The sequence below is a fragment of the Convolutriloba macropyga genome, chromosome 4 (genome assembly GCF_964194025.1).
Source record: "Convolutriloba macropyga chromosome 4, txConMacr16.3, whole genome shotgun sequence".
Taxonomy (NCBI): domain Eukaryota; kingdom Metazoa; phylum Xenacoelomorpha; order Acoela; family Convolutidae; genus Convolutriloba; species Convolutriloba macropyga.
Window position 1 is genome coordinate 33,936,984 of NC_134471.1, and position 28,000 is coordinate 33,964,983.

A 28,000-nucleotide genomic window follows, 5' to 3' on the forward strand; every position below is an offset into this window, starting at 1 on the left:
TTCAAATGGATTAAGAACTGTAAATGACCCTCTGAAAAAATAAAAAAAAGAGTTTGGGTTAGGCGAAGTTGACAGGGAAGATGACCGAAATTTTGAATAATTGTTGCAGATTGGGAATCTTCGTGAAAAATTAAGTGGGAATACAACGGTTTCAGAAAATTCATAACCCAAACTTTATCATTTAGCTAGAAATTTCTATATGATCTAGTTGTATCAAAACCTGTCTGATTGATCTACTGGATCTTGATCTGAGATCATTTGGAGAACTCCAGTTCTATCAGATTAATTCTGCTGGAACTTGGCACCTAGGGTAATTCGACCCAGAGAAGACGATTGGCAGTGGACTCAGATTACCAAAATGAGTACAACATTGGTGCACTGACGAATTTGGACCCGAAATGGGTATTTTCGGCTGCTTTTTGTGATCACATGTCAGAGTCCGATCTTAAATACTGAATTATACATACTGAAAGTGGGTTCAGAAGGCTTCTGTGCTGGAGAGGTTAACAGCCGCATAGGTTATAATAGTAGTATGTTTGTGCAAAATTGAGAAATAAGCTCAAAAATATTGGGCGAAAACCGAAAATCAGAGCCCCAAAATTGGGTACCTGGTTTTGAGCTATTCCGGGCCTAATTAGTAAAATTTTTATTGAGATCGCTTGAATAGATGAAAATAGGGTGCCCTGTAAAGTTTCAGCTCATAAGACTTTATAGTTGTCGAGATTTTTGACATAAAAATTCATGATAAAACCAAAAGTTTTTGGTCACTGTGCCTACTCTAGTAGGAGTTAGATAATAAAACTTAAATTTCTGAACAGCTTTTGAAATAAGGTTTGTCCTTATGCACATTTTGTTACTTTAAATTTTTTTGATCGTGAAGACAACTTTTTCAGGGGTTTTATGGTTTTGGGAGCCTATTTCTCAATGAAGATGACTTTACCTCTAACCTCGATGTGTACTTCTACGTTAAAAATTCTAGGGAGGACAATGAGATAGGTGTTAGAACTCTAACTTTGCAAGTTTTTGAAGAAATAACGAGTTTGCGCTTGGATTTTTGAAATATGGGTTTTTCGGCGCTAAAAATCAATGTTCCTCTATATCAACCCATTATACAAGTTTAATCCCACCCTAAAAGCTATCGGTGCTTATTTGCGGAATGAAGGGTTTGAAAAATGTTTTTTTTTTTTTAAATTTTGCATTTTTCAGATTTCTATATGATTTAATTACTACCAAGGCTGGAAAAATAGAAGTTGCAGAGTCGAATCTCATCATTGAAAATATTCCTAGTTCCTCTCTCTCTCTGTCAGTTAGGGTTTTTTCTGTCTCTAATCTTGTTTACGTTTTATCTCTCTCTCTCTCTCTCTCTCTATCGCTCTCTCTCTCTCTCTCTATCGCTCTCTCTCTCTCTCTCTCTCTCTCTCTCTCTCTCTCTCTCTCTCTCTCTCTCTCTCTCTCTCTCTCTCTCTCTCTCTCTCTATCGCTCTCTCTCTCTCTCTCTCTCTCTCTCTCTCTCTCTCTCTTTCCTTAACTCTTTTTGTTGATGCCGCACATCAGTCTGTTTTGGAGACTTATACTTATGGCGTGAAGGGCGGCTCTTAGAAATTGATCCTGGGCCTTTGGTCTGAGAAAATTTCATTGGATGGTATGTTGTGATCACTCAATTTTTTGTTCAAGATAGAAAAGGTACAATTGTCTTGAATTAAATTGATGAGCTATATAAGACACATTTTTTGTTATTTGAACAGCTAAGAATGTTTGGGTATCTATCTGTCAATTCCGCCAAATTTCTGGTTGTCAGGTTTTTAAAAGTTGTCCTCTATACGTTTGGAAATCGGTTTGCTAGTTTACCAGTTGCTTCTAGAAGTGCGAGGTTCTCAGGATAGTCATATTCGTCCAAGAAAAATACGACCTGTTCCCACCGTGGATTTTTTGTTGGAACAATCTTCTCTTTCAGTTCATTGTAATCGAAGTCCACCCGACCCCAATCGAATGATTTTCTCAACCGGTTTATGTAGCAAGAGGCCATAACTCCTAGTGGAAACCAGATGACCGCGCTCAGGAAAAGTATCATTGAGAGCATTTTAGCCCACCATGGCAGGTCTTCTTTTGGATCCAGGTATGTTAGAAATTCGTCGTCTTCGGCTTCCAGTACAAATTGCCCAATTAAAGTCACAGCGATTGATAGTGGACCGATGTATTTTATCAGAAACATAAATGGGAAGTACAGTTTCTGGTCTGTCAGAAGTTTAAAGTCTCGCATGAAGTTATTGAATCCGTAAACCCACCCAACAGCAATGAACTCAAACAGCCCGATAAACACCAACACCAAAACGCAGCCATATTTGTCGAAAATATCGATAAAGTATGATCCGTGAACCGAGGCGAAAAGCATAGCGACTATAGCTGACAAGAAGCAGCAGATAAACAAGGTCCATTTATAGCCAAACTTTTTCATCAATCCAAAATCTTTGAGAATTGACAAGTATCCTTCGAGAGAGCCAAAAGCAGAATCGAGACCCAATGTTATGATCATAAGATAGAACATCATGGATAGAACTGAGGCACCGTATTCTGTGTCGTTGATCAGATCGAGGGCTTTTGCCATGGCGATGAACACCAGTCCAGTAGAGGCATCGTCTTGAGAGACGTAGTCTTTGATCTTCAGTGATCTGTTGCAGCCTGGGATGTCGCCTGCTTTGCATCGCTCGTACTCGTCCTTGGCCATGTGGCCTAAAATTGCATTGTCACAATAGAATGTTTAATGGAATCGTTAAGTGCATGTTGTGCTTAATTTTTAGCTTGGCATAGCAATAGAATAGAAGCACTTCCCATTGATGCCTTTTGTCCGTGAGATTAATCTTCAACGGAGAAAAAGACACGAGAAAGGTTCATAATAGATGCCTCAATTTCGAAGCGTCAGACAAGTTGGTAAAATGCTGCAAAACCATAGGCTTGAAAGTTAAAGATATTTTTAGCGTTATTTGTTGTTACTTCAAAAGTGCTCTCTTAATGAGTTAAATCAAGAGGTTTCAAAATGAATTTCTCCCCAACCAATGGTTCTGCTCAGTTATGACGGAGAACGGAGCTAAAAAAGGCTTTGGATATTTCTCAAAGGGAACATTTAAATATTTTTAAGGTCGTGGATAGAATTAGACAATCAATAATAAACAATATTGTTGGATATAACTACTTGTGATTTGATGTTACGAAGTGACTGTTTACCTTTGATAGAGAATATTCCAAATGCAGCATAGAGAGAAGTGAGACTGTTGACCACCACAATGACGATGGCATCTCGGAAGGTGTTGTTCTTCACAGGCATGTAAGAGGCCATCGCAATTAGACCTCCGAAGGAGAGGGAGGCTGAGAAAAACACCTGTTCAAACACAACATAATTCTAAATTAAGTACCGTATGTATCTCAAGCCAAAGAAAATTAAATGAGATAATTAATCAGCACCAATTCGAATCATCTGAAGGCTGAGTAAATTTTTCTAAGTGAACTTCTAGACAATACTAGTTCACAATACTGCACCGGGAAGAGCTAGTTCAAAGTTTGTAAAAAAGTATGATATCTTCAGCTTTCTACGTTATCAAGAAAGGCGGCACTTTTCTGTGCGAAAAATAAGAACAATATTCTTGCCTGTTCGCTGGCAGCTTGCCAAACTCGGAAGTCACCCAGTTTGCTCCAGTCTGGGTCAAAGAGGTATTCTAGACCGTGTTCTGCTCCATCTGCAGTCACCCCAATGAAGAACAGGATGGTCAGCATCAAGTAAGGATACAGGGCTGTGAAGTAAATCACCTGCACAAAGAAAGCCCACATTAACTCAACGTTAGAATTACCCCAATGTATGTTCAACGGAAAATCACAAATATATTCTGAAATCGATTGGTCAAGTAACTCATTTCCTATAGCACACTTGGGATTTTTTGGTCTGATACAAAAGAGTTGAAAATCCATTTTTTGCAAATCTCTTTTAATGGGTTGCCTTGCCTGAAAGTGTAAGGTTCTTACCTTTCCAACTGATTGGACGCCAACAAGCATGGCGAGGAATACCACAAACCATGCAATCAACGTTGCGAAGTACAGTGGCCACACGACGCCAAAACCACTTTCGAGATTGGGTGCGGCATTCACAATTGAGTTCTCAAAGTAAAACTTTGCCGGGTTTGCTTTGCACTCAGAATTATTCAGGTTCGCAACTGAGCATGTGAGCCATGGAAGGTCTTTTGTGAATGAGTTGAAGAAGTACATAAAGGCATATGAGAGAATCGAATTGTAGAAAAGCGAGATGTAAAGTGAGCAGAAACCCATGGAAGCGCCGACGCCCCAACAGAACTTGTTCATTCGTCCATAGCTGTGCATAGGTCCCCCTCGGAATCGCTGACCAATGGCAAGTTCGACCATCATTAGAGGAATTCCCTGTATGATGATAACTATGATCCAAGGAATTATAAATGCTCCGCCTCCGTTCTCCAGGACAACTTTGGGAAATCGCCAAACGTTCCCTAAAATCGAAATATATAGTTTCTTAGATTTGGAAACCAAAGAAGTCTAGAATATAAAAGCTGTTAAACCCAGGCACGATGACCTTGAGCTCAGGATTGTGAAGCGCTATGCCTCAAAGAATTATGTTTTATGATAACCCCATTCCCATCCAATCCTAAAACAATACTAAAAACCGAAAAAGTTTTTCGGGATCTGAAAAGCTGGGGTTAGGACGTCTAAAATTTAGTTAGGACGTCTAAAATTTTTAAAAAAAATGGTATTAACGGAATGTTAAACTCATGCTTACCCAGCCCAACAGCAAATCCAATGCAAGCTAACAAATATTGGAACAGGTTATCGTACTGTTCCCGGGGTTCGTGCTTATCGGCGGCTGCTGCCATGTCAACTTTGGTCGTTTTTCCAGTTTCGGGTTCTTCCCATTCAGGCTCTTTGAATACCGTTTTCACTCCTCCGATGATTGCCGAGGGACCCGATGATTTAGGTGGCTCCTCTCTGGATCTCGGTTGTCTGCTCGAAGCAAGTTTCGGATCAGTTTGCCTTTGTTTTTCTTCTGGGATATATCCTGGATTAACCTTGCCTGTCGGGCTGTCCTTTTTGGTTTTCACAGTTTCTACTAGAGAGGGCTCTAGTTTCTTCTTTTGTGCTCGCTTCAATCCCGTGGGAGGGTTTGTATGTTCACTTCGAGAAGATTGTGCTGTAACTTCTGGAGCAGGCTTTTCTGGTTTACTTTGTTTGAGTTCATCTGTCGGCTTAACTGGGCTTGGTTCTTGTTCAACCGAAGCATCGTAGGATGGTGGCTTGGTAACTTCGGGAATTGACGTAGCTACTGGGTCAGGATCTCGTTGGGATTGTTTTGGCGCCTCTTGAACAACAATTGGAGATCTTTCTGGTTCTCGCTCCACGCCAGAAGTCGATGAATCGGAAGCCTTTGTCTTTGATCCTGGATCTTGCGTCGTTGCAACTGGAGGTTGCTGCTCTGTGGCTTCTGGAGCCATTGATTCATCATTCAAAGGAGTTTCGTTAGTTTGTTCATCCACTGGATTAATTGGAGCTTTTTCTTCAAATTCTTCTAATGGTAAATTTGTTTCCTCGTTATTAGCCATTATGTAGCTGTAGACTTCTATTTCAATGTTGACTATTGTCTTTGTAAGTTTCTGGTTGCCTATTCTTTTCAAAGTCGGCCGGCGTGTTCTTGCATGCTTTAAGAATCAGTGGTAAATTGTAAGAATTATGTCTCAAGTTTTTGACGAGTGATACAAGTTGAAGCGTGATTTACGTGGTCGGCCTCTAATTTTCAGAACACACTTGTTAAATAAGAATCTAATTAGAAATGCTTTTCAAAAAGAAAGAATTAAATGCTGTTTCGACGCCGTAGGTCTTGTACTAGCCATTAAATAATTTGCCAATGTTCAAAACGTGACGCTATTGTTGCTTTTGTTAGCTCCAATAGTAGCCAGAGCAATCGACGTTTTTAAAGAGCTGGTTCTCATATCCCTCAAGTTGATGCTTATTAAACTTTTTACTATACTGTTGATTTTTGTGTCTCGTGATTTGTGTTTTTAGATTGAAGTTTTTTTTGAAGGATGGACAAAAAGACCATGTTTTAGTACATGTATAGAAAGAGCTCATATTTAGTCAACATGAATTTCTTGATTGTTTGTACGTTGTAAAAGTAGCTCTCAAAAATGTATATTTGGTTGAATTACAATAGTACCTTCTTGATAAGAAAGCAATGAAAATATGATGATTAGTGTATGAGTTCTGTCAATATATGGGCTGTTATCGGCTAGTAGTTTTATAGCCATTACTCAAACTGTGTACTTATAAATACATTAACCTTGTCTTATAAACAATTTTCGTTAAATGCATAAAGTAGACGCGCTAACTTTAAAGTTCGAAGATGATTATTGTTGATTATTTTTAGCGTAGAATAGATTCTAAAACAATATTTTCTAAGTGTTTCTTAGAAAGATACACCATGGAGTGACAGTCATTATTACAAAGTAAACCATGGCCTGATTTACGTTTAAGCGGGTTCTTGGTTAATTTGTCACGGGAGCTAATAAGTGGTCACTCACTATAAAGTTTATCCAAATTCGTTATTGATCATTTGCGAACATTTTACACACTACATAGATTTCTAAAAAGTCAGTGACATTTATACTCTACTAGCTGAAGTTTATCACGTCTAAAACTCCAATTTAGGACAATGTAAAGCGTCTGAACACCTTTCAATATTTTATAATTTCAACTTATAGCTCATTGATTTCATTCATGATTTTCAAGGCAGTATTGATATTTCATAGTCGAAATGTTGCAGAGGAAGACCAGTTGACCCTGAATTAAGAGGAGGCGCTTAATTTATGATGATATTTGTTGATTGTTTGTATTTTGGTTATTTGCGTACTAGTAACTATTCCGTTTTTGCGCCCAGAATGCTGTTTTCGTTTTAGGCTGGATTGCTGTGTGGGTCTGCAGAACAAGCGATGGTTCATGCTCCTTCTAGTTTCTCTGGTGGGAGGCAATCTGTTCAACGCTTACATGGTGTTCTTTACCATCTGTCCACTATCTCCAAATTCTGGTGATGGCGACGGTAGATGGTACTGCAAGGGCATATTTCAGCAGAAAGAAGAGTGAGTGTTGAGTTAATATACGCATTTCTTATGGTAATTTCTCGCAAGTTTATACAGTTTTTTCTTACTGGGTGTCTTATTAATTCCGTTCAATTTCTTTTGAACTCTTTAAGGACCTCAAAGTGAAGTTCATCAAATAACTTAATGACTTCATTTTTTCCGGTTTTGTTAGCTTCTGTAGCTCGCATGACCAAATGACTGCTGTATTTTTGCTATTGTTAAGTTATCATATGGTCTGTTATCATTGCAAAAAAGGGCATAAATGTCAAAGAGGTCAGACCAATCATATCAAGAAAAAACAATAACGGACAAGCATTAGAAGTAATCGGTGTTAACTTGGAAACGCCAGTCATTGGAAATTTATGGATAATCAACGTTTACAATTCACCCAATCAAGACCTAAATACTGCCGAAATATTTGACAACAACTCCCAGAACGTATTCATATGTGGAGATTTCAATTCTCCTCATCAAGAGCTCAATTGTACATACAACACCGAAAACGGCGAAAAACTGCTGGAAATAATTGATGAAGGAAACTTCAAACTACTGAACAACGGCTATCCAACGTATCAATCTAATCAACATAAGAGCAAGAGCATGCTTGATTTACATTTCTGTAGTCTATCAGTCCTTAAGCATTTTGACAATTTTCAAGTATTAGAAGATTTCGGCAGCGACCACTCAGCGACACTCACCTCATTGAAATTGAAACTTCAAGTAGAATTCGATCTAAAATCAAAAGTTGATTTCAAGAAGTTCAGAAAACAAGCAAAAATCAACTACAAAAATTCCTGCTTGTACCCACCAAAATATCCAAACAAAGACAATCTGAATGAAACGAGCCATAACATAATCGAGATTATTCATAAATCAATTGATCAGTCCTACGTAAATAAAACGAAACTTCAATTTAGTCTAGAGGTAATCAAACTAATCAAGCAAAAGAAAAAGATAAGGAGGCAACTAAAACGTGCAAAAGATGACACTTTCTATCGTTTGAGAAAAGATATCAATTTCTTGCAAAGAGAAATCAGAAGAGCATTCAAACGTTCGATTGAAAGACAAAACAGAAAATTAATTGAAACAGCGAAACAAGGAGGAAACAAGGGGTTCTGGAAAGCAATCAAAACCATCACCAGCGCTAAACAACAGTCAAGCAGATCACATTCACAAATAACGTTTAAAGAGAAAATTGCCGTAACTGATCTTGAAAAGTGTGAAATGTTCAAAAGCCTACTGAGTGAGACAATGATAGAACACCAATACGAAAACAAAGATTTACAAAAGTACTTTCTCGAGACAGAACAAAACACAAAACATCTATCAGAAACCGATCCAAAAGAAATAACTGCAGACATCTTCTTAAAAGTTGAAGAGTTCAATGAAATTTTGAAAAATACAAGTAAATCATGCCCCGGGCCAGACAAAATAAGCTATCAGCTACTAAAGGCGCTACCAAAAAGCATTAAAGCTTTCATGTGCATAATTATTTCCAGCTCAATTAACAATTCTTACGTGCCATGCCCTTGGAAAGATTCACAAGTAACAATGATTCCAAAACCTCAAAAAGACAAAACGAAAGCAGAAAATTACAGACCAATTAGCCTTACCAATTGTATTGCAAAGGTCTGTGAAACTGTTGTTAAAAATCTCATCGTAGACCACTGTGAAGCAAACAAAGTCTTTGGACCACATCAAAGTGCATACAGAGCAAACAGATGCACAACCGATAATCTCCTTGTTTTGACTCAGCATGTAAGTGAAGCATACCAGTGGTCAGAAATGGTGGGACTTGTCTGCCTTGATGTAGAAAAGGCTTTTGATGCGGTCTGGAGATTGGGTTTGATTGACAAATTGATTAAAATCGGAATACAGACAAAAATCATCAAATGGGTGAACTCCTTCCTCTCGCAAAGAAATGTTTACGTGAAAATTAGGAATACGAGAAGCGAGAAGTTCTCACCAACAGCCGGGGTCCCCCAGAGTAGCGTTGTGGCGCCCATATTGTTCCTAATTTATGTCTCTAACACTCCAGAAACTCCAGCAGAAATTTCTCAGTTTGCAGATGACTTTGCAATGTTTTACAGGTCAAAGTCCAGTCAGTTAATACAAAGCAAACTCCAAGCCTCACTCAACACTCTCATAAAGTGGTGTGATAAGTTGAAAATCAAAATAAACCCGGCCAAAACAAAATACGTGCTATTCAAAAACCCTTCGAAAAGACAAACAAAACTCAGTTTAAACATCAACGGAAAACAAATTGAGGAAGCGAAAACCATAAAATTCTTAGGAATAACCATGACACCACACCTAAACTGGAATGAGCATTGTAAAGACATCACAAGCAGAGCAAACAAGCGAATATTCCAACTGCAGCGTCTAAGCAATCTCAATGTTGAGCAGGACAGTTTACTTCTGCTGTACAAATCCTGGATCCGGCCCTTATTTCTATATGCAAACGCTTGCTGGCTCAACCAATCGCAAACGGTCATATCAATCATGCAAAAAGCGCAAAACAGAGCACTAAGAATATGTTTAAGGAAACCTCGATGGTACAGCGTGCAAAAGTTACATGAAGAATCGAACTCACCTACTATAAGAAATATTCAGATACGGTTGGCGAAAGAATACATCAAGCGCGCAAAAAATAACAAAATTGAAGCAATTATACGGCTTATAGAAAATAAAAGGCAATGTCCAAAGAACAACTGCAAAAGCACGTTAGACTTTCTGATTTATTAGGCTTTTTGACAATCCAACTGTTTATTCATATTTACTGATTTAAAAATCAGTGATCACCGACTAAGACCCAAAGGATCCTTCGAGTCAAAGTCAGGATCTAATCTAGGGTCAGGAAGCTTCTTCGATCCTTTTGAATCAGAATCAGAAGTTGCCCGCCGTTTCCTAGGCTTTAAAATGCGCTTCTGTCGCTTCCAAGCTCTATAAGCCTCCGAAAGTCCATCAGGTAACAGCCCCTCAAACAGAGGAAGCTTCTTTCGGGCAATCTGCCGGGGATCCCTGGCTCCGTCGCCGAAGCTTTCGAGAGGAATCACCCGAACCATGCCGTGAGGAAACTTCTCCTCTGGAGGAGGACTCTCGGGAGTAGTGCGTACAGACATTTTGTTACTCCCCTCAAGCCTGAATGCTCAGTATTTGTAAAAATACGATACAATTCGAAACCGGCAAACTTTGCACCAATGGTTCTAAAGTATCTCAATTATGTATAACGAATTCAATTCAAAAATCGAGAGAAACTCATCAGCCAAGGTAAATAAACCGAACCATAAAGACAATTCTCAAGCAGAGACGTGTGTATATTGGCGCAACACATAAGTATACTAAAAGAAAAACACAGCGGGAGTTCGATCCCCCAACGCGCCGCAGCTGTCTCGAGCAACAAACAAAGCTGATTAATTCTCATCCCTTCCTCTAGTTTTAGTTTAATTCAATCTATTTTTTCTGTCCTTTTTTTACCTACTTATTCTTTCTTTTTTTTCCCGATCCCTGACAAAACTTACCTTTATGCCTAACAATGTTCAATAACAACTGCAAACACGGCTAGCCAGAAGTAATCAACGACAAGTAATCGCAATCAGGAAAAGCCAGTAAAAACCCTCCACGGTGTTTAAAATGGCTTCGTACCCCAGTAACAGTGTACAGTTTAGAACCAATGTCCCAAATTCAAACTCAAACTCAAAACTCTTCAAGCTGCTGCTGTAATAAACTTGATTGTTAATGGTTGTACATGAATTTCCTTTCGGCGTATTTTTGCTATTGTTAAGGAAAGACATTCATTTCACTTTAGTATTGTCACGCAATCCAAAATATGTGTTTTGCCAGAATAGGGTTTCATTTCTTTGAATTATTAACTGCTCTCAAACGAAGTTTGTAGCAATTATATTAGTCCTGTCGCTCTTTTTTATGCGATTTTTCGTCTGACTCATTTGACTTTTCGTCCCCATAAACGGGATAAAAGAGGTAGCGCCCAGTGGACATTAAGTTCTCTTAGAGACTTTCAGTTCACTAGTCTCCAAGTATGCGATTCACAGAAACTGTTTTGGAGACTTATAGTTATGGTGTGAAGGGTGGTTCTTAGAAATTGACCGCCACAACCGCCACACCCCCCCCCCCCCCACAACCAAACATCAGCCCCCCCCCCACAACCAAACATCAGCCCCCCCTCACTCCTTCCTCAATCCCCACCCCTGCACATCGTTCAGACCTGAAATGCCCTGTGCAGCCAAAGGTCCCCTCCCACCTTTGCCCCCCGCCCTCACTGTTGCCCCCATCAGCCCTCCGGTGTACACCCCCCCCCCCCCGCTGCGCTCACCTCACGTCCCTTCATTTATACTAAAGCTAGCCTCACTATACCGTGGCTAGCTACTGATGAAGCCAACCGCTCGCCGGTCGTTTGAAAGCAATTCGTAGCCCGACGGTTATGTTTTCACGAAAAAATATGCAGCAATCTATGCGTCAGTTTTCTTGCTGAGCATAGCTATATTGCGGTATTCGTGATTTTTGTTTCTCCGTCTGACGCTTTTTATTTTACATTTGTTTTTATAGCAAAACTGAAGACAAATTTTCTGAATTACTTCATCCTCTCAATAAGACATGCGTGTGTGGCGTCACCCTCTCTCTCTCTCTCTCTCTCTCTCTCTCCATCTCTCTTTCTCTCTCTCTCTCTCTCTCGGTCTCTCCAACTAGATGTAAGTTCATTTGCGTGATTCAATTTTGATCGTACGTGAAGTGCCTCATGTAATGACGTTTCCCATTTACTTTAATTGGCATTAGTTTAAGGTCATAGAAATTCATATGCGTAATAAAGGTCCCTAATAAAAAGGCTTTGCGGAATGAATCTTAACAAGCTTTGTTAATTCATCAGTAAATAATTGTTACATAATTTTTTGAGAGGCATCAATAACTCTTTCAACTTTTATCTGTATCCGTTTTTATCTGTATTATACGGCACGCAAGGCTATTTTGCCGCTATTCCTTCAATCTACTGGCTGTGTTATTTTTTTGCTGGCCTTTAGAGAAATCAAAATATTAGTTCTAACAGAAACATGAATATAAGAAAACGGAGATGTTCCTGAAAGTTTCTAATTGCTCTTGAACGAAGTTCATAGCAATTATTGTAAACGTGTGTCTTTTTTATGGAAAATTTTCGCCTGATGGTTTTGACTTTTTGAGTGACTTTTACGCTCTTGACTTTTTGCGTTTCGCGTGATCTAAAATTCTCTCCAATCACAATTTCAAGCAGCTGAATTCAATTGGTGGCAATTTAATACTAAAAGTCTGATGAAAATTGCGCCGAAATTGGTGCCATTTTTCACTTTAAATCTTAATAGTGGTATATCTTGACCTTTAATGGGGTTTTTGAAGCCCACTATTGAACTTCTTAGTCCCATTTAGGTCCCCCCCCCCCCCGACTGAAGCAGGTTGCAATTGATTAGAGCTCCCACTAGTCGTTCGAGAGCAATTCTTCCGACGTTTAGTTGGTTTTGTTTTTTTGTGCGCGGAACATTAATTCTATGAGCCGTGATCATAAAAAAAGAGTTAGTCGTGGGAGGTTCTGCTGTGTGGAATTCTGAGGCAAATGCTTCATAACGGTGGATAACATTTGTGTACCTATTGAGAATTCTTCAAGTTTTATGTGTTGAATCAATCAGCCGAAACAGTTTTGATTCAAATTGTTTGAATGTCTAAAACCTTAGCATCCTTTTTCTTGACGAATTGGCATTATAGACATCCGTTGCTTTTTCTGAGAGAAAATTTTTTAGGTGATTATTACCCAAACGGTTTTGACGTGCGGCGTTGAGAAAAGTGTTCAACAAGAAAATTCAGCTTGCTTAAAACTGGTTAAATACAATTAAAGTTTATGATTTTTAAAGAAGATTTCTTTAATTAAAGTTTATGATCTTTAAAAAAAACTAACCGAGCAAACTCATTATTTTTTTGAGCCACGTTTTGTTGATAGGTCGCTAAAAGAGTGGCACTGTGTTTATGAAACAATTTTTGTGTCCTCACAAATGGTAAGAAACCGTGGAGCTTTGTGCAAACGAGATTGGGAAGCGAACAAGATCAGCAAAATCAGATGAATGAATGAATCTTAAATAAATTTTTAAGGATAGTCAGTTTGGATTTTGAAGGCTTAAATTTTCTACAGATGCATTTTTACCTTTAGCTAACGTCTTACAGCATACTCATCATAATTATGAAAAATTGGTTGCTATTTTAATCCATCTTGCAAAAGCTGTCAAGTCAGTATCACTCAGCAGTTGAAGAAAACAAAACAAGGAGAGTACCTCAAACAAAACAAGCTAACAGTGAATACTGACAAAACTGTTTCACTTCTGGAGACGGAGATGATTGGCTGTATCATAAAATTTTATGATTGATGTACGTTGAAGAAATGATGGAGCTGGAAAAAAGAAGTCATTGAAGAAACGAAACAATTGATTGATGCACAAGCAATAACTAGTGCTGAGCAAAACGGAAGTTCTCGAACAAGAGAAAGAACTTGAAAATTGAGCACAATAACAATGCACACGCGTATCGAAACCCAATGCTTAATCACCTAATTGGAAGTCGGTTACTTGTGGGATCAAAACTGCCGCTGAATAGAAAAGTAAATTGGTCATAGCATTCCCACTAGATACATTATTTAAGCAAAGCCGGCAAAATTTGTGATCAATTTTTTTTAAAAAAAGAGCAAACCATCTGACACTCTGCACTCTGATAGTGTTTTCAAAGTTATCCCGCTGACAGAATGTTCAAATTCAGAATGGGAATTCTTGGCATGTAATATTTTATTAGCAAAATTATCAAGTTCACGTGAATCTTAATGATTCAAAAAAAACTTATCTCTATAATCTAACTTATCGTCTATAATCTAAGAAACTTTTCTGCGAAACGATCAAAATTTATTGCAAAAGAATGTTCAACTCCTGAAAAGGGGCGTTTTTAATCAATTCTTAATGGCCTTATGTGTTTTCTGTGGCGTAATGATGATTGTCTTAACGCAATGTTGGCAGAATGCCATTATTTGGTTACTGGAAGTTTGCAAAATTAGTTCATGTGACCGGAATTGGGTACTCTTTTGCAGAAAGAAGTTGGAATAAATTTGTCAGCCGGCTTCTTGGATGAATTGACAGCGTTTTACATCAGAGACAAAGTTTTGGCGATCATAATATGAATTACTCTAATCAAAGTGAGTGTTCATTTTTTGGGCGATTTTGCATGTAAATGTGTCAAACATTGGAAAATGTACTCGTATAATTAACCAAGTTTGTTTTTAATAGCCGCCCTCATCTTCTCAGCCGGCTATTATTGCGGACGTATTTTTTTTTTCGTCAAACTTTTTTTCGCTTTACCATTTTGCCGCTTTTTCGACATTTTGCGTGAAATCTTTTTGACTTCTCTAGGCTAGTTTCTCTCTTCTCTCATTCTGCTAAAAGTGAATTTGAACATCAGTTGCTAAGCAAAGCAATTCAAAATGAACAGAGTCGGTATAAAAAATTGAAGTCAGAAATAGAAACGGGATAAACCCATGAAGCCCAATTTTAGATGCCCGCTATTTGAACGTCGTTCCTATAAGTCTTAGTTACCACCTCTAATGCTTATTTGTGTTGATAGTAGCCCCTGTAGCCTCTCTCTAAGAAACAGAAGTATGTTGAACTACGAAATGCCATCAAAATAAATTGTACAAAAATCTTTTTTTTTTCAATATATTCTATTCGTTCAATCCCAATCATGCTTATTGGAATCAACGGCGGCTATTTTCCGGCAATCTGCCGGGTATGTTTAATTGATAAAGTGTTGTCCACTTAATAAAATTCGGCGCAGGAATTGGAAGTTTCACATCAATAGAAATTGATTTTGGATGTATTGTTGGTCATCAAAATTACTTCCGTTACTGGGCGCAAAAATTGACCAAAACAAGTTTGACGTGAAACAGATCGAAACAAGATTGAGGCACACAACCAGCCTGTTAGGTGGAATAGTATGTACAAAATTCTCATTTATGCATTGCAGAAAGTTAAGATAAAATTTTGTCGTTGAAATTTGAGGCAAAAAATCAATGGTTATATATATGTTTATATATACGTATATGAATAAATATTTGTTAAATAAATAAATATTTTGGAGCTACTCAATTTTATGTTGTTCAACTTTATATTATGAGTTTGCCAGCTAAGTTTATGCATATTAAATATTCAGTTGTTACTCAATTTTTCTATAGTTGTAAGTAGTTGTTTTCGCTTGCACTTCACAAATTTACTCCGGAAGCGAAATCTTTGGAATTTTTAAATTTTTAGTAGAGAGTTAGAAAATCACACCAAGCCAAAAATGCTGGAATATAGTGGGGAACATTCAATGTTGTAACAGCAGTATTTTCGGACAAAAGGTAGTTAGTTTTAATAGCCGCCGTCAGCCTCTCGAACGGCTCTTATTCGGGCCGTTTCTTACAATGCTCAAGTTTTTCTTCAAAAATTGAAAGTTTTGGGAACCTAACACGGCTTGACCATTATAGGAGTAATGTAATTTTTAGTTCAGTTGGTTTTATGAGCTATTTTTCATTTTTTGACTGAATTTTAGTAGTCACTTTAGAATTTATCAGTTGATTAAAAAGGTAATTCTTTCACGAAGACGACTCTTCAAGTTGTTTCCGGAATTCTGGCTATGTTTTTAAGATCCGGTCCCACATTTAAATGTTTTTTGAACTCAAATTGGAGTAGTGATTTTGGTCACGCCGAAAAAGGAAGTTGAGCGAAAAGCGACTAGTTTTGCGGAGTGAAATTTTTTGCTCTAATTTTAAAGTAGATTGAGAAAACGGTGATTGAGCAAAAATTTGATTTCTCGCCAGTGGCTTTTGTTCACACGCGGCAATTTAACTTTGATCTTTATTGTTTTTTGTTCCGATTTTCTGGATCCGATTTTTCTAGATGATTTTCCCAATCCATTAATAGTTCATTTTAGGCCTAGTTTTTTGTTTGAACGAAATTCAATTTCTCGCTAGTGGTTTTTGTGCACATGCGGAATTTTGACATTGTTTTTTAATTGCTCTCAAACGAAGTTTGTAGCAATTATATTTGTCCCGTCGGTCTTTTTTTTGCCATTTTTCGCTTGACCAATTTTATGTCTGACGTATTTGACTTTTCGTCCTCAAAAACGGCAGCAGCGGGCATTAGGTGCTTTTAGAGCTTTTCAGCTCACTAGTCTTCAAGTGTGCTATTCACAGAATCTGTTCTGGAGACTTATACTTATGGTGCGAAGGGCGGTTCTTAGAGATTGACCCCCCATTGTTGCCACCCCATCAGCCCCGGGCACCCTCCCCGCTATGATCAGTTACGCGCCTTCGATCAAGCTAAAGGTAGCCTCACCCCTGTGCCTGGCTACTGACGAAGCCAACCGCTCGCCGGTCGTTTGAGAGCAATACGTTTGTCGATTGTTCTGTTTTTTTTTTTTAAATTTTGGATCTGATTTTTCCCAAATGGTTTTCCCTGAAATGGTTTTCCCAATTCACTTGTAGTCCGTTCTAAGTCAAGTTTTTTGTTTAGTCAATGAACATGCTTTGAATTGTACGTCAGGACTGGTCCTGCTATGTTTATTTGTTTCGCTTTATCTTTTGATCACGTTTTTCGTTTCACGTTTGACTTCTAACTTACTTCGTTAGGGGTTTCAACTTAATGGATTTTAAATTCTTTCACGTATTGAATTACGCAATATAGGTCAAAATCAAAAGAACAAAGTCAAAAGAGACGGGATAAACCGAAAAAGCCCGGTCATTAAGTCATTGAGAATTAGGTTATCAAAGTTCATGAGAGTGTTTTTTAGCTAATATCGGTATTAAGCTTATTAGCTTTAAGTTTAGAAGCTGAATTAAGTATAGTTTTAGAATCTAACAGCACGCCAAATTGGAACACTTTTTGACACTGAAAGAAACAGAAAAAATTCAGTCAATTTGTTTTCTTTTTTTTTGTTTCAATCCCGATATGCATCAAGCGCGTCATCGGCGGCTATCTTCCGGCATTCTGCCCGCTATGTTTGTAGTTTGCTATTAAAAATATTTTAATTTCAGGATGAGATACGTGTTTGTCAGTACCCTATACGGTCTTCTTGTGGGCATATACCAGGTGTACCCTTCTATCCGGATGTTCATATCAATATCCATGAGCATATCTCTAGTCAGAATACAGAAGTACATCAAATCTAAAATGCTCAATAGAATGTCTGGAAAGGAACCTCTCTCGTACAGGTGGCTCAACAAATATAACAGAGGCTTCTACAGAAATTGGGTGAGAGTGTTATACCCTCCAAGTTTGTGGGAACTGCCAACGAAGCCACCGCCGATGTACCAGAATGTATGAAATAATAAACTTCGGTAACAATTCATTTTGAGTTTTAATTTGTACATAGAAGAACTGTTTCCTTCTCGGACCTTGAAAACATCACATAGATCATCAAAATACATACGCGTAGAAACTCTGATGCAGCTAGTTCAGAATCACTAAAAATACAATTCAGGGTTCTATAGCAAAGCTTTTTATGAATTGCTTCAGTTTAATTGAAATTTGTAATCCACTTCTGTCTTTAACCTAGTAGCTACAATATAGACCTAGAGTGCAGGTGTTTAACTGCTCTTGAACGAAGTTCATAGCAATTTTTGTAAACATGTGTGTCTTTTTTTATGCAAAATTTTCGCTTGACGGTTTTGACTTTTCGAGTGACGTTTACGTCCTTGACTTTTTGCGTTTCGCGTGATCTAAAATTCGCTCTCAATCACAATTTCAGGCAGCTGAATTCAATTGGTGGCAATTTAATATTAAAAAACTAATGAAAATTGCGCCGAAATTGGTGCCATTTTTCCCTTTAAATCTTAATAGTGGTATATCTTAACCTTTAATGGGGTTTTTTGAAGCCCACTATTGAACTTCTTAGTCGCATTTAGGCTCCCCCTCCCCCGGACTGAAGCAGGTTGCAATTGATTAGAGCTCCCACTAGTCGTGCGAGAGCAATTCTTTCGACGTTTAGTCGGTTTTGTTTAATTTTGTAGTTGACTTTAAACAAACTTGAAACGTGTTGATTATTGCGTTCAGCCTAACAGGACAACGCAAATTTTACAGGATGTCTTTTCATTTTCCATTCAAATTTTATCATTGCAATCCAGGTTGTTTGTTATTAATAGCCGCCGTCAGCCTCTCAACGGCTATTATTTAGGCGCTCTCCTTTTTTTTAACAATTCAAAGAATTTGAATTGTATTGGGGCGCTGCCTTTTTTTAAGATCTAATCACACTTTTGCATGATTTTGGTCACGCCGAAACAGGAAGTGGAGCGAAAAAGCGAGTGGATATGTGGCGTGACATTTTGTAACTCTAATTTTGAAGTAGAGTGAGAAAACGTGTTAGAACCAAAATTCGTTTTCTCGCTAGTAATTTTTGGTTCACATGCTGCAATTTCACTGTTTTTTTTTTTACTTTTTTCGATTTTTTGGACCGAATTTTTGAATGGTTTTTCCAATACAGGCATTATTCATTATAGGCCTAGTTTTTAGTTTGAACTTCCCTTTCTCGCTAGTGGTTTTTTTGTTTACATGAGGAATTTTAAGATTAATTTTTTGACTATTTTTTCTGATTTTTTCCCAACGGTTTTCCCAATTCACTCATAGTCTGTTCTAGGTCTAGTTGTTCGTTTAGTCAATGAAAATTCCTTGAATTGTACGTCAGGACTTGTCCTGTTATGTTTTTTTAAATTATTTAAATTACAAAAATTCGATTTCTCGCTTGTGTTCTCATGCGGCAATTTCACTGTGATGTTTACTGTTTTTAGATTTATTGGATCGGATCTTTTTCTAAATGATTTTTTTTCCAATCCATTCATAGTTCATTCTAGGCCTCTTGTTTTGTCTGAACTCAATTTGTCTTTCTCGCTAGTGGTTTCTTGTTCACATGCGGCATTTTGACATTGATTTTCATTTTTCTTTAAAAAAATTTGATCTGGTTCTTTTTTGAAATGGTTTACTCAATTGACTCATGGTCCGTTCTAGGTCTAGTTTTTAATAGCCGCCCTCATCTTCTCAGCCGGATATTTTAGCGCTCCTATTTTTTTTTTACTTCGTCGAATAAAAAAAATTTTTCGCTTTACCTCATTTTGCCGCTTTTTCAACATTTTGCGTGATATCTTTTTGACTTCTCCAGGCTAGTTTCTTTCTTCTCTCATTCTGCTAAAAGTGATTTTGAACATAAATGGCTCAGCAAAGCAATTCAAAAAGAACAGAGTCAGTATAATAAATTGAAGTCAAGTAGAAACGGGATAAACCCATAAAGCCCAATTTTGGATGCCCGCTATTTGAACGTCGCTCCTATAAGTCTTAGTTACCATCTCTAATGCTTATTGGTATTGATAGTAGCCCCTGTAGCCTCTCTTTTAGAAACAGAAGTACGTTATGTTCAACTACGAAATGCCATCAAAATAAATCGGACTTAAAAAATGTTTTTGTACAAAAATCTTTTTTTCAATATCTATTCTTTCAATCCCTATCATGTATATTGGAATCAACGGCGGCTATTTTCCGGCAATCTGCCGGGTATGTTTGATTATTCAATGAAAACTCCTTAAAGTGTACGTCAGGACTGGTCCTGCTATGATTTTTGTTTCGCTTTACCTTTGGATCACGTTTTTCGTTTTACATGAGTCACGACTTTCACGTTTGACTTACCTCACTCACTGTTTCAACTGAATGGATTTAAAATTTTTACAATTATTGAATTGTGCAATGTGGTGAATACTGTCTAAGTCAAAAGAGCAAAATCAAAAGAGACGGGATAATCCAATCAAGCCTGCTCGTTAATTCCTTGGGAATTAGGTTATCAAAGTCCACTAGTGTTTGCTAGCTGAAATTGGTATTGAGCTTATTAGCTTTCAGTTTAGAAGCTGAATTAGTTTTTTTCGAATCTAACTGAAACCGCACGCGAAATTAGAGCACTTTTTGACAATGAAAAAATTCGGTCAATTTGTTTGTTTTTTCTTTTTCTGTTTGAATCCCAATATGCATCAAGGGCGTCAACGGCGGGTATTTTCCGGCAATCTGCCGGCGATGTTTCAAACCAGGTTTTTAATTGCTGTCAAACAAAGTACCAATAGTTTTAAACGTGTTGGTTTTAAATGCAAAATTTTTGATTGACAGTTCTGCAATGACGTTTCCGCCCTTGACTTTTTGAGTTGAGCTATCTACATTTCTCTCATTCAAAATTTTCAGCAGCCTAATTTGATTGGCTGCAATTAAGAGCTCCAAAAAGTCCCATGAGAAGTGCCCCGAAATTGCTTTCATTTTTTCACTTTATTGTTTTTCACTATATGCTTTCATTTTTTCACTATATTTTTCACTTTATTTGTTTTTATGTTTAGTGGTTTCATAATAACCTCCAATGACTTCCTTTGGAGCCCTCCTAAGTGAGTTTAGTTATCACATTGCTCACACTCCGGCTGAAGCAGGCTGCAATATATTTGAGCTCCCATTAGTCGTTCGAGAGCAATTCTCCTTACGTTAGTCTTATGTTTTCAATTTTAAATGAATTGCTTGAAACATTTTTGCGAAAGTAGCGTCGATCTTTAATCTTTAATTTGCTACAAAACTTCTAGCGAATCTTTTTTTTTCATTATGCTTTCGGAAGCACTGACAACTTTTTTCAGGTAATTTTTGTTGTTTAATATGCTTTAAACCCTTCATCATGCAAGAACAGACCGAGAGGACGCGGTTTCGAACTACTACCATGGCAGAAGTATTTGCACAAGTTTCTCTGGCCTCGCCAATCGTTCGAGAAAACTTAGTCGAATTTTATTTCTTTGCTATCCAACGAAGTTTGAGGTAATCCTTGTAAATGTGATGGTCTTTTTATGCAAAATTTTTGCATGACTGTTTTCGCTCTTTTGTTCGAGAACATTTTGACCTCGTGAGTAACTTCAGTTCTTCATTTTTGAGCTATCAAAGCTGACTCCAAGGCAATATTGAATTAACATATATTTGGGACGTTTTTCTGCCCGGCCCCCACGCTATGCGGCTAGGCGTGACATAGTTACAACCACAGACAGAAAGATTGTATTTCTCCTATTCAAAAATACATGAGAAAAGTACAACAAACTTTTTAATCAAAGATATTAAGTATAAGTGGAATGCAGTAGAAGAGGATTCCTAGCGTGATACCCATATTGTCAAAACACCACCCAAAATAAATATTAAAACAGGATATATACCCGTAGTTGTATTTATAACGAGCGCTTTTGCTTTTTTGAAGCCTCAACCACGAGGCGTTGATGTAACATTCAATTAGTATTAAATTTCTGTCATCAATTTTATTAACACTCCTGTCAAAGAATTGCAAGGATTGTTTTTGGTAAGTTCAATTCTCAAAGATTTCTAGCTGAATGTTCCAATTTCCTTGTTGCTTACCATTTCTCTTCGAGCACAAAAAGATTATTCTAATAGCTTGAACTATGGAGATCTGAATACGATTTTCAATAGGTCATAGATATGGATATGTAAGTCATATGCCGTTAAATTGCCTTTTTCAACCGTTTTATTTTCAATACTGTCCCTGCGTTTGCAGAAGTCACTTGAATTTTACAATTTTCTTTTGAATTATTTAAAGGGGGCAGTAAATGCGAGTAATTAGTGCAGCCATATGCTAATAAACCTTATTTAGTTTTAGATTTGATAATGCTACTGTTATACAAAATTATCCGATTAACATGAGTATAATGCCGCAGTTTAGATACAATCCCGTATTGTCTACTAAGCTTGGTTATAACATATGATTATGTATAATCACAAGATACTCGCGAGCCTTGATGTCTTGAATGTCTGTAGCGTCTATAGTTTGAATGTTTTTTATGGGGGTCAGTATATTTGAATCGAGCCTTCTTTGAATTTGTATGAGTCTCTATCAATTGCTGTTCTATCATCATAAATTGGTTTTGTGTCTTCTCCAAATTGGTCCTCTGTCATTTTTAAATTGGTTTTCTTTCATCAAGCAAACTTTTTTTAATAGAGAAAGCTGTTTTACAAAACTGCAGAAGCAGTTTGAAGCAATCATTGTAAACGTGTTGGTCTTTTTATGCAAAATTTTTGCTTGACTGTTTTCGCGCTTTTGTTCGAGAACATTTTTTGACCTCGTGAGTGACTTCAGTTCTTCATTTTTGAGTGATCCAAGTTGCTCTCGTTTTGCGATCATGATTGTTCCTAAAACGGCTGCGAGAGATAGAAATCAAACCCATTGTAGATGTGCAGTTAAGATGTAAGACTGCCTAACTGGAGTTCAGCGGTTCAGATCACTGTGGGGTTGTCTATTTTGCGCCCATAAAAACATTTTCTCTGATAAAAGCCGTCTAAAACAAATTGCCCCGCCTATCCTGTGAGAGCAAGTCATCCTAAGTTAGTCGATTTATGTTTGACTATTGGTGTTTAAGTTGCTCTATTTAAGTTAAACAACTTCTGATTGGTTATGTTTAGTAGCTTTCAAACAAAGTTTGTAGCGTTTACCTTAGTCGGGCTGCTCTTTTATGGCATTTATTTTTCTTTGGGCCTTACTGCTCACTAGTCTAGATGTATTTCATTCAGCAAAACTGTTTTTTTGTAGTGTGTTCACAGTTCTTCCTTGACTTTGAGCATTCGGAAGAGGACAAACAGGTAAATTGGTGCAACGCAATGACTTGGGGGACATTAAGTGACGGGAGAGTCCCTAAGCCGGGTCAGTATTCTTAACTGCTAGGTGTGCTGAAATTGCTGGGAAGGCCTGAATTTAAGGTGATAAGGGCAGTTTTTGAGTCCAAAGTTGTGCTTTTTTTCTTGTCCTTTTTTAAGTCTTGTCTTGTCAAAGAGTCTTCAAGTGACGTTGAGCACACTTCAGGAATTCTTTGCCAAAGAGAAATTTTGTGCCTATTTATGTTCTATGTATTGGTAACGTCAAATTGAACACAGCAAATTGTAGTTATTTTTGCGTTTTGTCTCCGCGTGAAGTTTTTTGCAATTTATGAGTATCTTTACCTTTAGCTCAAATTAAGGAGCCAATGGTACTTACCAAATGCCTGCAGATGCTTTATTGTATAGGTGCACAAAAATAATTTTGAATTCAATTACTTCTAGGATTTGTGCAACTTCCTAGTAATTTTTGGTAACTTTTGTGCAAATTTGATGCTGAAAACTTTGATGCTGAGAAAATTTTGTTTTGCTTGACTTATTTTAATTTTTAAGTGAACTCTTGTTGACGTTCATCATCCAGGTCTTTTCATCGGTTTTTCTGCTCAATCTGAATTTAAAGAACTGTTGCGCATTAAAGCAACTCAAAATAAATGTGGAGGATATCTAAATACTAAATCAAAATTTCCAAGATGAACCTATAGAGTCAAACTTCTATTTTTTTTTCTAGTTTCACTTGTTATTAGTTGCCAGGTATAATGTTTATCAGTATTCTCCCTGTATATCATGGAGTCAATTGCATCTATTTTCCGGTGATCTTCAGGGTATTTTGTGTTTGGATTTCTTACAATTTTGATATCGACTTTGTCTAGCTTGTTTTAGCTGTTTTCTTTAATAATTAAATTTTCGAAGTCGCTCTTCGTTGCGTTTTATTGTCCTCAATATAGATAGAGAATTTTAGAGTTGCTGTCAGTTAATGAAGAACAGACATGTGCGAAAAAGGCAATTATTGCAGATTTTGGCTCGATTTGTTAGTCTGTCTTGAAACAAATCTACAGAATATTGAAAGGATTGAAACGTAGAGTTTGGTAGCCACTACAAAGCCTACATTTAGAATTTTAAAGTTTTTCGATAACTTTCAACAATTAATTCTCAGTTTCAAAACTCTATTTTAATTTCATTCCGTAATTTTTGGTACTTTGTTGCCGAGTTGCATCAACCAAATCTTTAGTTAACAATTTTTTTCCTTTGTATTTTTGTATCCCTGTTGTTGCCATTGTTTGGATTAATTGGCGCAAAGCGTTCGATCGCAATGTAAGCTTAACATTTGATATTTTAAACTCATTTAAATGCAAAAGCGAATAAATGAAAAGGACAGTTAACTACGTTTTGATTGCTCCTAGAAGAATTTTGCTGACTACTGTTTTGACTTTTTTAGAACATACCTTTAGTCGCTTGAGTGATTGGATTTAAGTTGACTCTCTTTATTCGAAATCGGGATAAACTGGAAAAGTATGAGTGCATTAAGTATGAGTTTTGGAAGGCTGTAAGTGTACTGTTCAACTAAGGTGGCTGATGAGTAAGCAGAACACGACTTCAAGCAGAAAGTTTGAATGCAATGTTGAATTAACGTATATTTGGGACGTTTTTCTGCCCCAGCCCCCGTACGCTATTCGGCTAGGCCTAAGCTTAATATAGCTACAACCAAAGTGTTTCTAATTTGTAATTGATGTTGGTCAAAGAATTTTAATTGATGTTGGTCAAAGAAAATTAATGCATTTTTTGAAGCCTCGGCCACGAGGCTTTGATGTAACGAGGATTTTTTTGGTGAGTTCAATTCTTTTCAAAGATGAAGTTAATTATTGCCTTAAATAAATTTGGCCCGAAAGAAGTGGGCTTGCATAGTTGGGTATAATTATTGCCTGAAAAACAAGAAAATTTTTTTGTTGATTTCCATATTTGGATAGCTTGTTAACGAGTACAGTGTTTCTAAAAATATATCGAGCGACGTGCTTTTTATACCTTTAAATTATTTAGCTGAATGTTTTCGATTTCCTTGTTGCTTACCATTTCTCTTCGTAGTGAGAAAAATGGGGTGGTCTACCTCACAGATATAGGATCCCTCCCTACCCGGTCTCGAACCTACGCCAAAATCACTCTATTTAACACCTAGAATGCTGCCTACATCATTGAGCCACAAAAGCCAATTAATGCTAACATTGTATCACAACATACAGTTATTGGGTTGGCTGTTTAAAACATCATAACACTAATTGCGGTCGTTGGATTGCTGCATAAATAAGGAATGCTTAAATGAGACTAGCTACAAAAAATTGAGTTTAGCTATTAAACGACCCAAAATAGAGCAAATCACAAGGCAACTTGGCCCAGATGGTACGTCGTTATGACCAACTGGGACAATTTGCCTTCTTGCAACCCAAAACTACTCTTTATCAAGATTGAACAAACAGCAAAATACTTTTTATCATGATTGAACAAATAAGGCAATCACAATTTCGGAAATTTATGAGTTTGAATAAATAGGCCAGCCTATAAATACTACAATCCAGAACTTGCAGTCATTATATTTCAGCAGTTACCATGAATAGCTGTCCGGAAAACTTGGATAATTTTCGTTACATAGTCTACAGTGCTCAAGTCCTCATTCCCTCTCAGTTTCCTTTTGATTCAAACAGCAAGAGACGCAAGACCGACCCAAGAGAGGCCAACCAGACAACCCAAGTTCAACCAAAAGGCCTTGCACACTGGATTGATCAGTTCACAGAATGGCAATTTGCTGTGGTTAACCATGAGCCAGATAAGACTCAACAGCATTTCAGATGGTGCGACGACATCTCATTTGAGCACCAACACATTCTGGTCTATACAAACGACAATCCAAAACATATGGAGAAGATTATCAAATCCTATATTCGCCATGAAAGCAAAATACTCTTTGAGATCAAGGCAAGAATTTTTGCACCAACAAGCGCGTTTCAGACGTTCAATCAGCAATTCCTGCGTCTCAACGTATCAGATATTACAAGACGGGGAGAAATCTTCGATCAGTTCACAAGAAACGCTGATACCGTAATGGACATTTCACCCAAAAGGTGTAGCGCAATGGAGACAGTGTTGGAAATTGAACGATCTTGCCCAATTCGGCGAATAGAACCAGCAGGCATGACCGATTATCAGCGAAGAATTCTGATGAAAATTGAAAGCCTTGAGAGCACCGATTCTCCTTTCAAGAACACTTTAGAAGACTACATTGACATATTAGCGACTGGCTGGGGATCAATTTACAGAACGGATCACTCGATCTACTTGGAAGTTCAGTGTGGAATGAATAATGCACAGTGTACCTGCTGGGAATGTTGGGACGCTCCTTTAGAGGACGACTGGGAGAACAAGGTGCGCAAAGAAGTGGAAGTTTCCAATGAATCATCTAAACAAAGAAAGAAAAACTGATAAAAGAAACTTTGACCGTAAACACCATTCTCTTTATAAACATTCTGTGAATCAGTTGGTTGCGGCAAATTAATGATAAATATTGCCAACATTAATAAAGTATTGAACAACTTTGATATTGTTTCCAAGCATTTTCCTAGAAACGAAACAACAAAGAATGCCTTTTTGGCAGTTTGTATGTTCATTGAACCAAGTACTGATCTCCAGGTCATCAACAAACTGCCCCCACATGGTGGAATGATAGGACCTGGTGATAGCAGACTTCATAAATATCTCAAACAATTTAAAAATTTGAGAACGCATGCCGCGTTTCGTGATGCTTTTGGGTTCATGAAAGAACAGTATGCAACAGGGCCCGGCTATGTATATATTGTTTCAAACTTTCCTAGCCATTTTTTGTGTGGACACGTTACCGGTGTTCTTTTTTGGACAATATTCAAACTAGTTTATCGGTCCTATTTTGATGCGTTACCGTTATAGATGACTACCAATAACTTAGATAACTTTACACTGCATATCTCTAAGCTCGCAACTTTACAACTAATAAATCAAAATCAGAAGCAGGAAATTATTTTGCGGAAACTGTGTTGGAAAAAGGTGGGTCAGAGATTTCTTCCCGTTCAAACCGAAATTGATCTTACTCGAGATGAGATTGAACTGCTAATTGAGGCCTCTAAATTGTTGGAATACTTTGTCGCTATATCACAACAATCAAATCAGACTTCAACGCCTGAGCCCCCGCCTAGGAGTACACAATAGTAATGGCCGACTCGCCAGATTTTCAATTGGATTTTGCCACTAGGTTTATTTTTGACGATAACAACGAGGAGCGCCCACCTTGGAAACTGTGTGGAAACATTGAAAGATCATTGGTATTTTACAGTATTCACATCTTTCTTTTAATTGGAGCTATTATGAGTAGCCTTTGTTTTCTGTTCGTTAACAAATTTTCAACCGAAAGACCCGAAATTTGGTCACTCCCAAATTTCATTCCCACACCTAAATGAATAAAGTTATTTTAACGGAACCTCATTTGATGATGGTGGTGGTCGGGCCCAGTGAATCCGGAAAAACGCGCCTGGTTGCAGATATATTGATCAAACAAGAACATATTTTTTCCCAGCTTTGACAAAATAGCATATGTATATCAGCATTGGCAGAAAATTTATACAGAGCTTGCCAATAGCCTTGGCACAAAGTTAAGTGTCATTCACGGACTTGACTGGAGCAAAATCAATTCTGGTCATGAGAAATATCGTCAACTAGTGGTTTTCGACGATGTGTACAATGAAGCCTGCGAACAGGAAGAATTTTTAAACCTAGTTATTTCTGGTCGCCACCAGAACAAGCATGCAATTTTATTGAAGCATAATTTGTATCAAAGAAGTAAAAACTCAAAAACAATCGATCTTAATGTTACACATATGCTTTTGATGAAAAACCCTCGAGATATAATACAAATCGACGTTCTTGGTCGTCAATTGGGCAGCCGTAATCTTTTAATATCAGCATATAAAACAGCAACCAAGGAACCATTTGGACATTTGTTGATTGACCTGGATCCTCGATGCTCTGAGCAGCTACGGCTCTTTTCAAACTTGACAGACAGTTTTACCATATTTTACAGTTCACAAACCTTACACAACAAAATTGAACTCGATGAATCATTCACATCATCTGACTACTTTC

The 28,000-nt window shown here is 37.4% G+C and overlaps 2 protein-coding genes across 2 annotated transcripts in view; one reads left to right on the forward strand and one right to left on the reverse strand.

Annotated features, from left to right (window-relative positions):
- Positions 1-17,729, forward strand: part of LOC142337633 (palmitoyltransferase ZDHHC23-B-like) — a 44,789-nt gene extending 27,060 nt beyond the window's left edge. The window contains exons 7-8 of the mRNA XM_075387008.1: positions 6,963-7,142; positions 17,227-17,729. Of these exons, the coding sequence (XP_075243123.1) occupies positions 6,963-7,142; positions 17,227-17,515 (469 nt within the window). The 3' untranslated portion in view covers positions 17,516-17,729. The remainder of the gene's footprint in view (positions 1-6,962; positions 7,143-17,226) is intronic.
- Positions 1,676-5,927, reverse strand: LOC142337632 (sodium-dependent neutral amino acid transporter B(0)AT3-like). Its single transcript, XM_075387007.1, has 5 exons — positions 4,796-5,927; positions 4,015-4,508; positions 3,643-3,801; positions 3,223-3,376; positions 1,676-2,730 (listed from the first exon to the last, which is right to left on the reverse strand). Exons 1-5 carry the CDS (start codon positions 5,610-5,612, stop codon positions 1,817-1,819), a joined length of 2,538 nt encoding a protein of 845 aa, XP_075243122.1. The 5' UTR covers positions 5,613-5,927; the 3' UTR covers positions 1,676-1,816.
- Positions 17,730-28,000: the final 10,271 nt, after the last annotated feature.

Coding starts and splice junctions, on each gene's coding strand:
- LOC142337632 (XM_075387007.1), bottom strand. CDS start 5,612: ATGGCTAATAACGAGGAAACAAATTTACCATTAGAAGAATTTGAAGAA. Junction 3,377..3,642: donor GGCAAGCTGCCAGCGAACAG/GCAAGAATATTG, acceptor GTGTTTGAACAG/GTGTTTTTCTCAGCCTCCCT. Junction 2,731..3,222: donor TGGAATATTCTCTATCAAAG/GTAAACAGTCAC, acceptor ATGCAATTTTAG/GCCACATGGCCAAGGACGAG.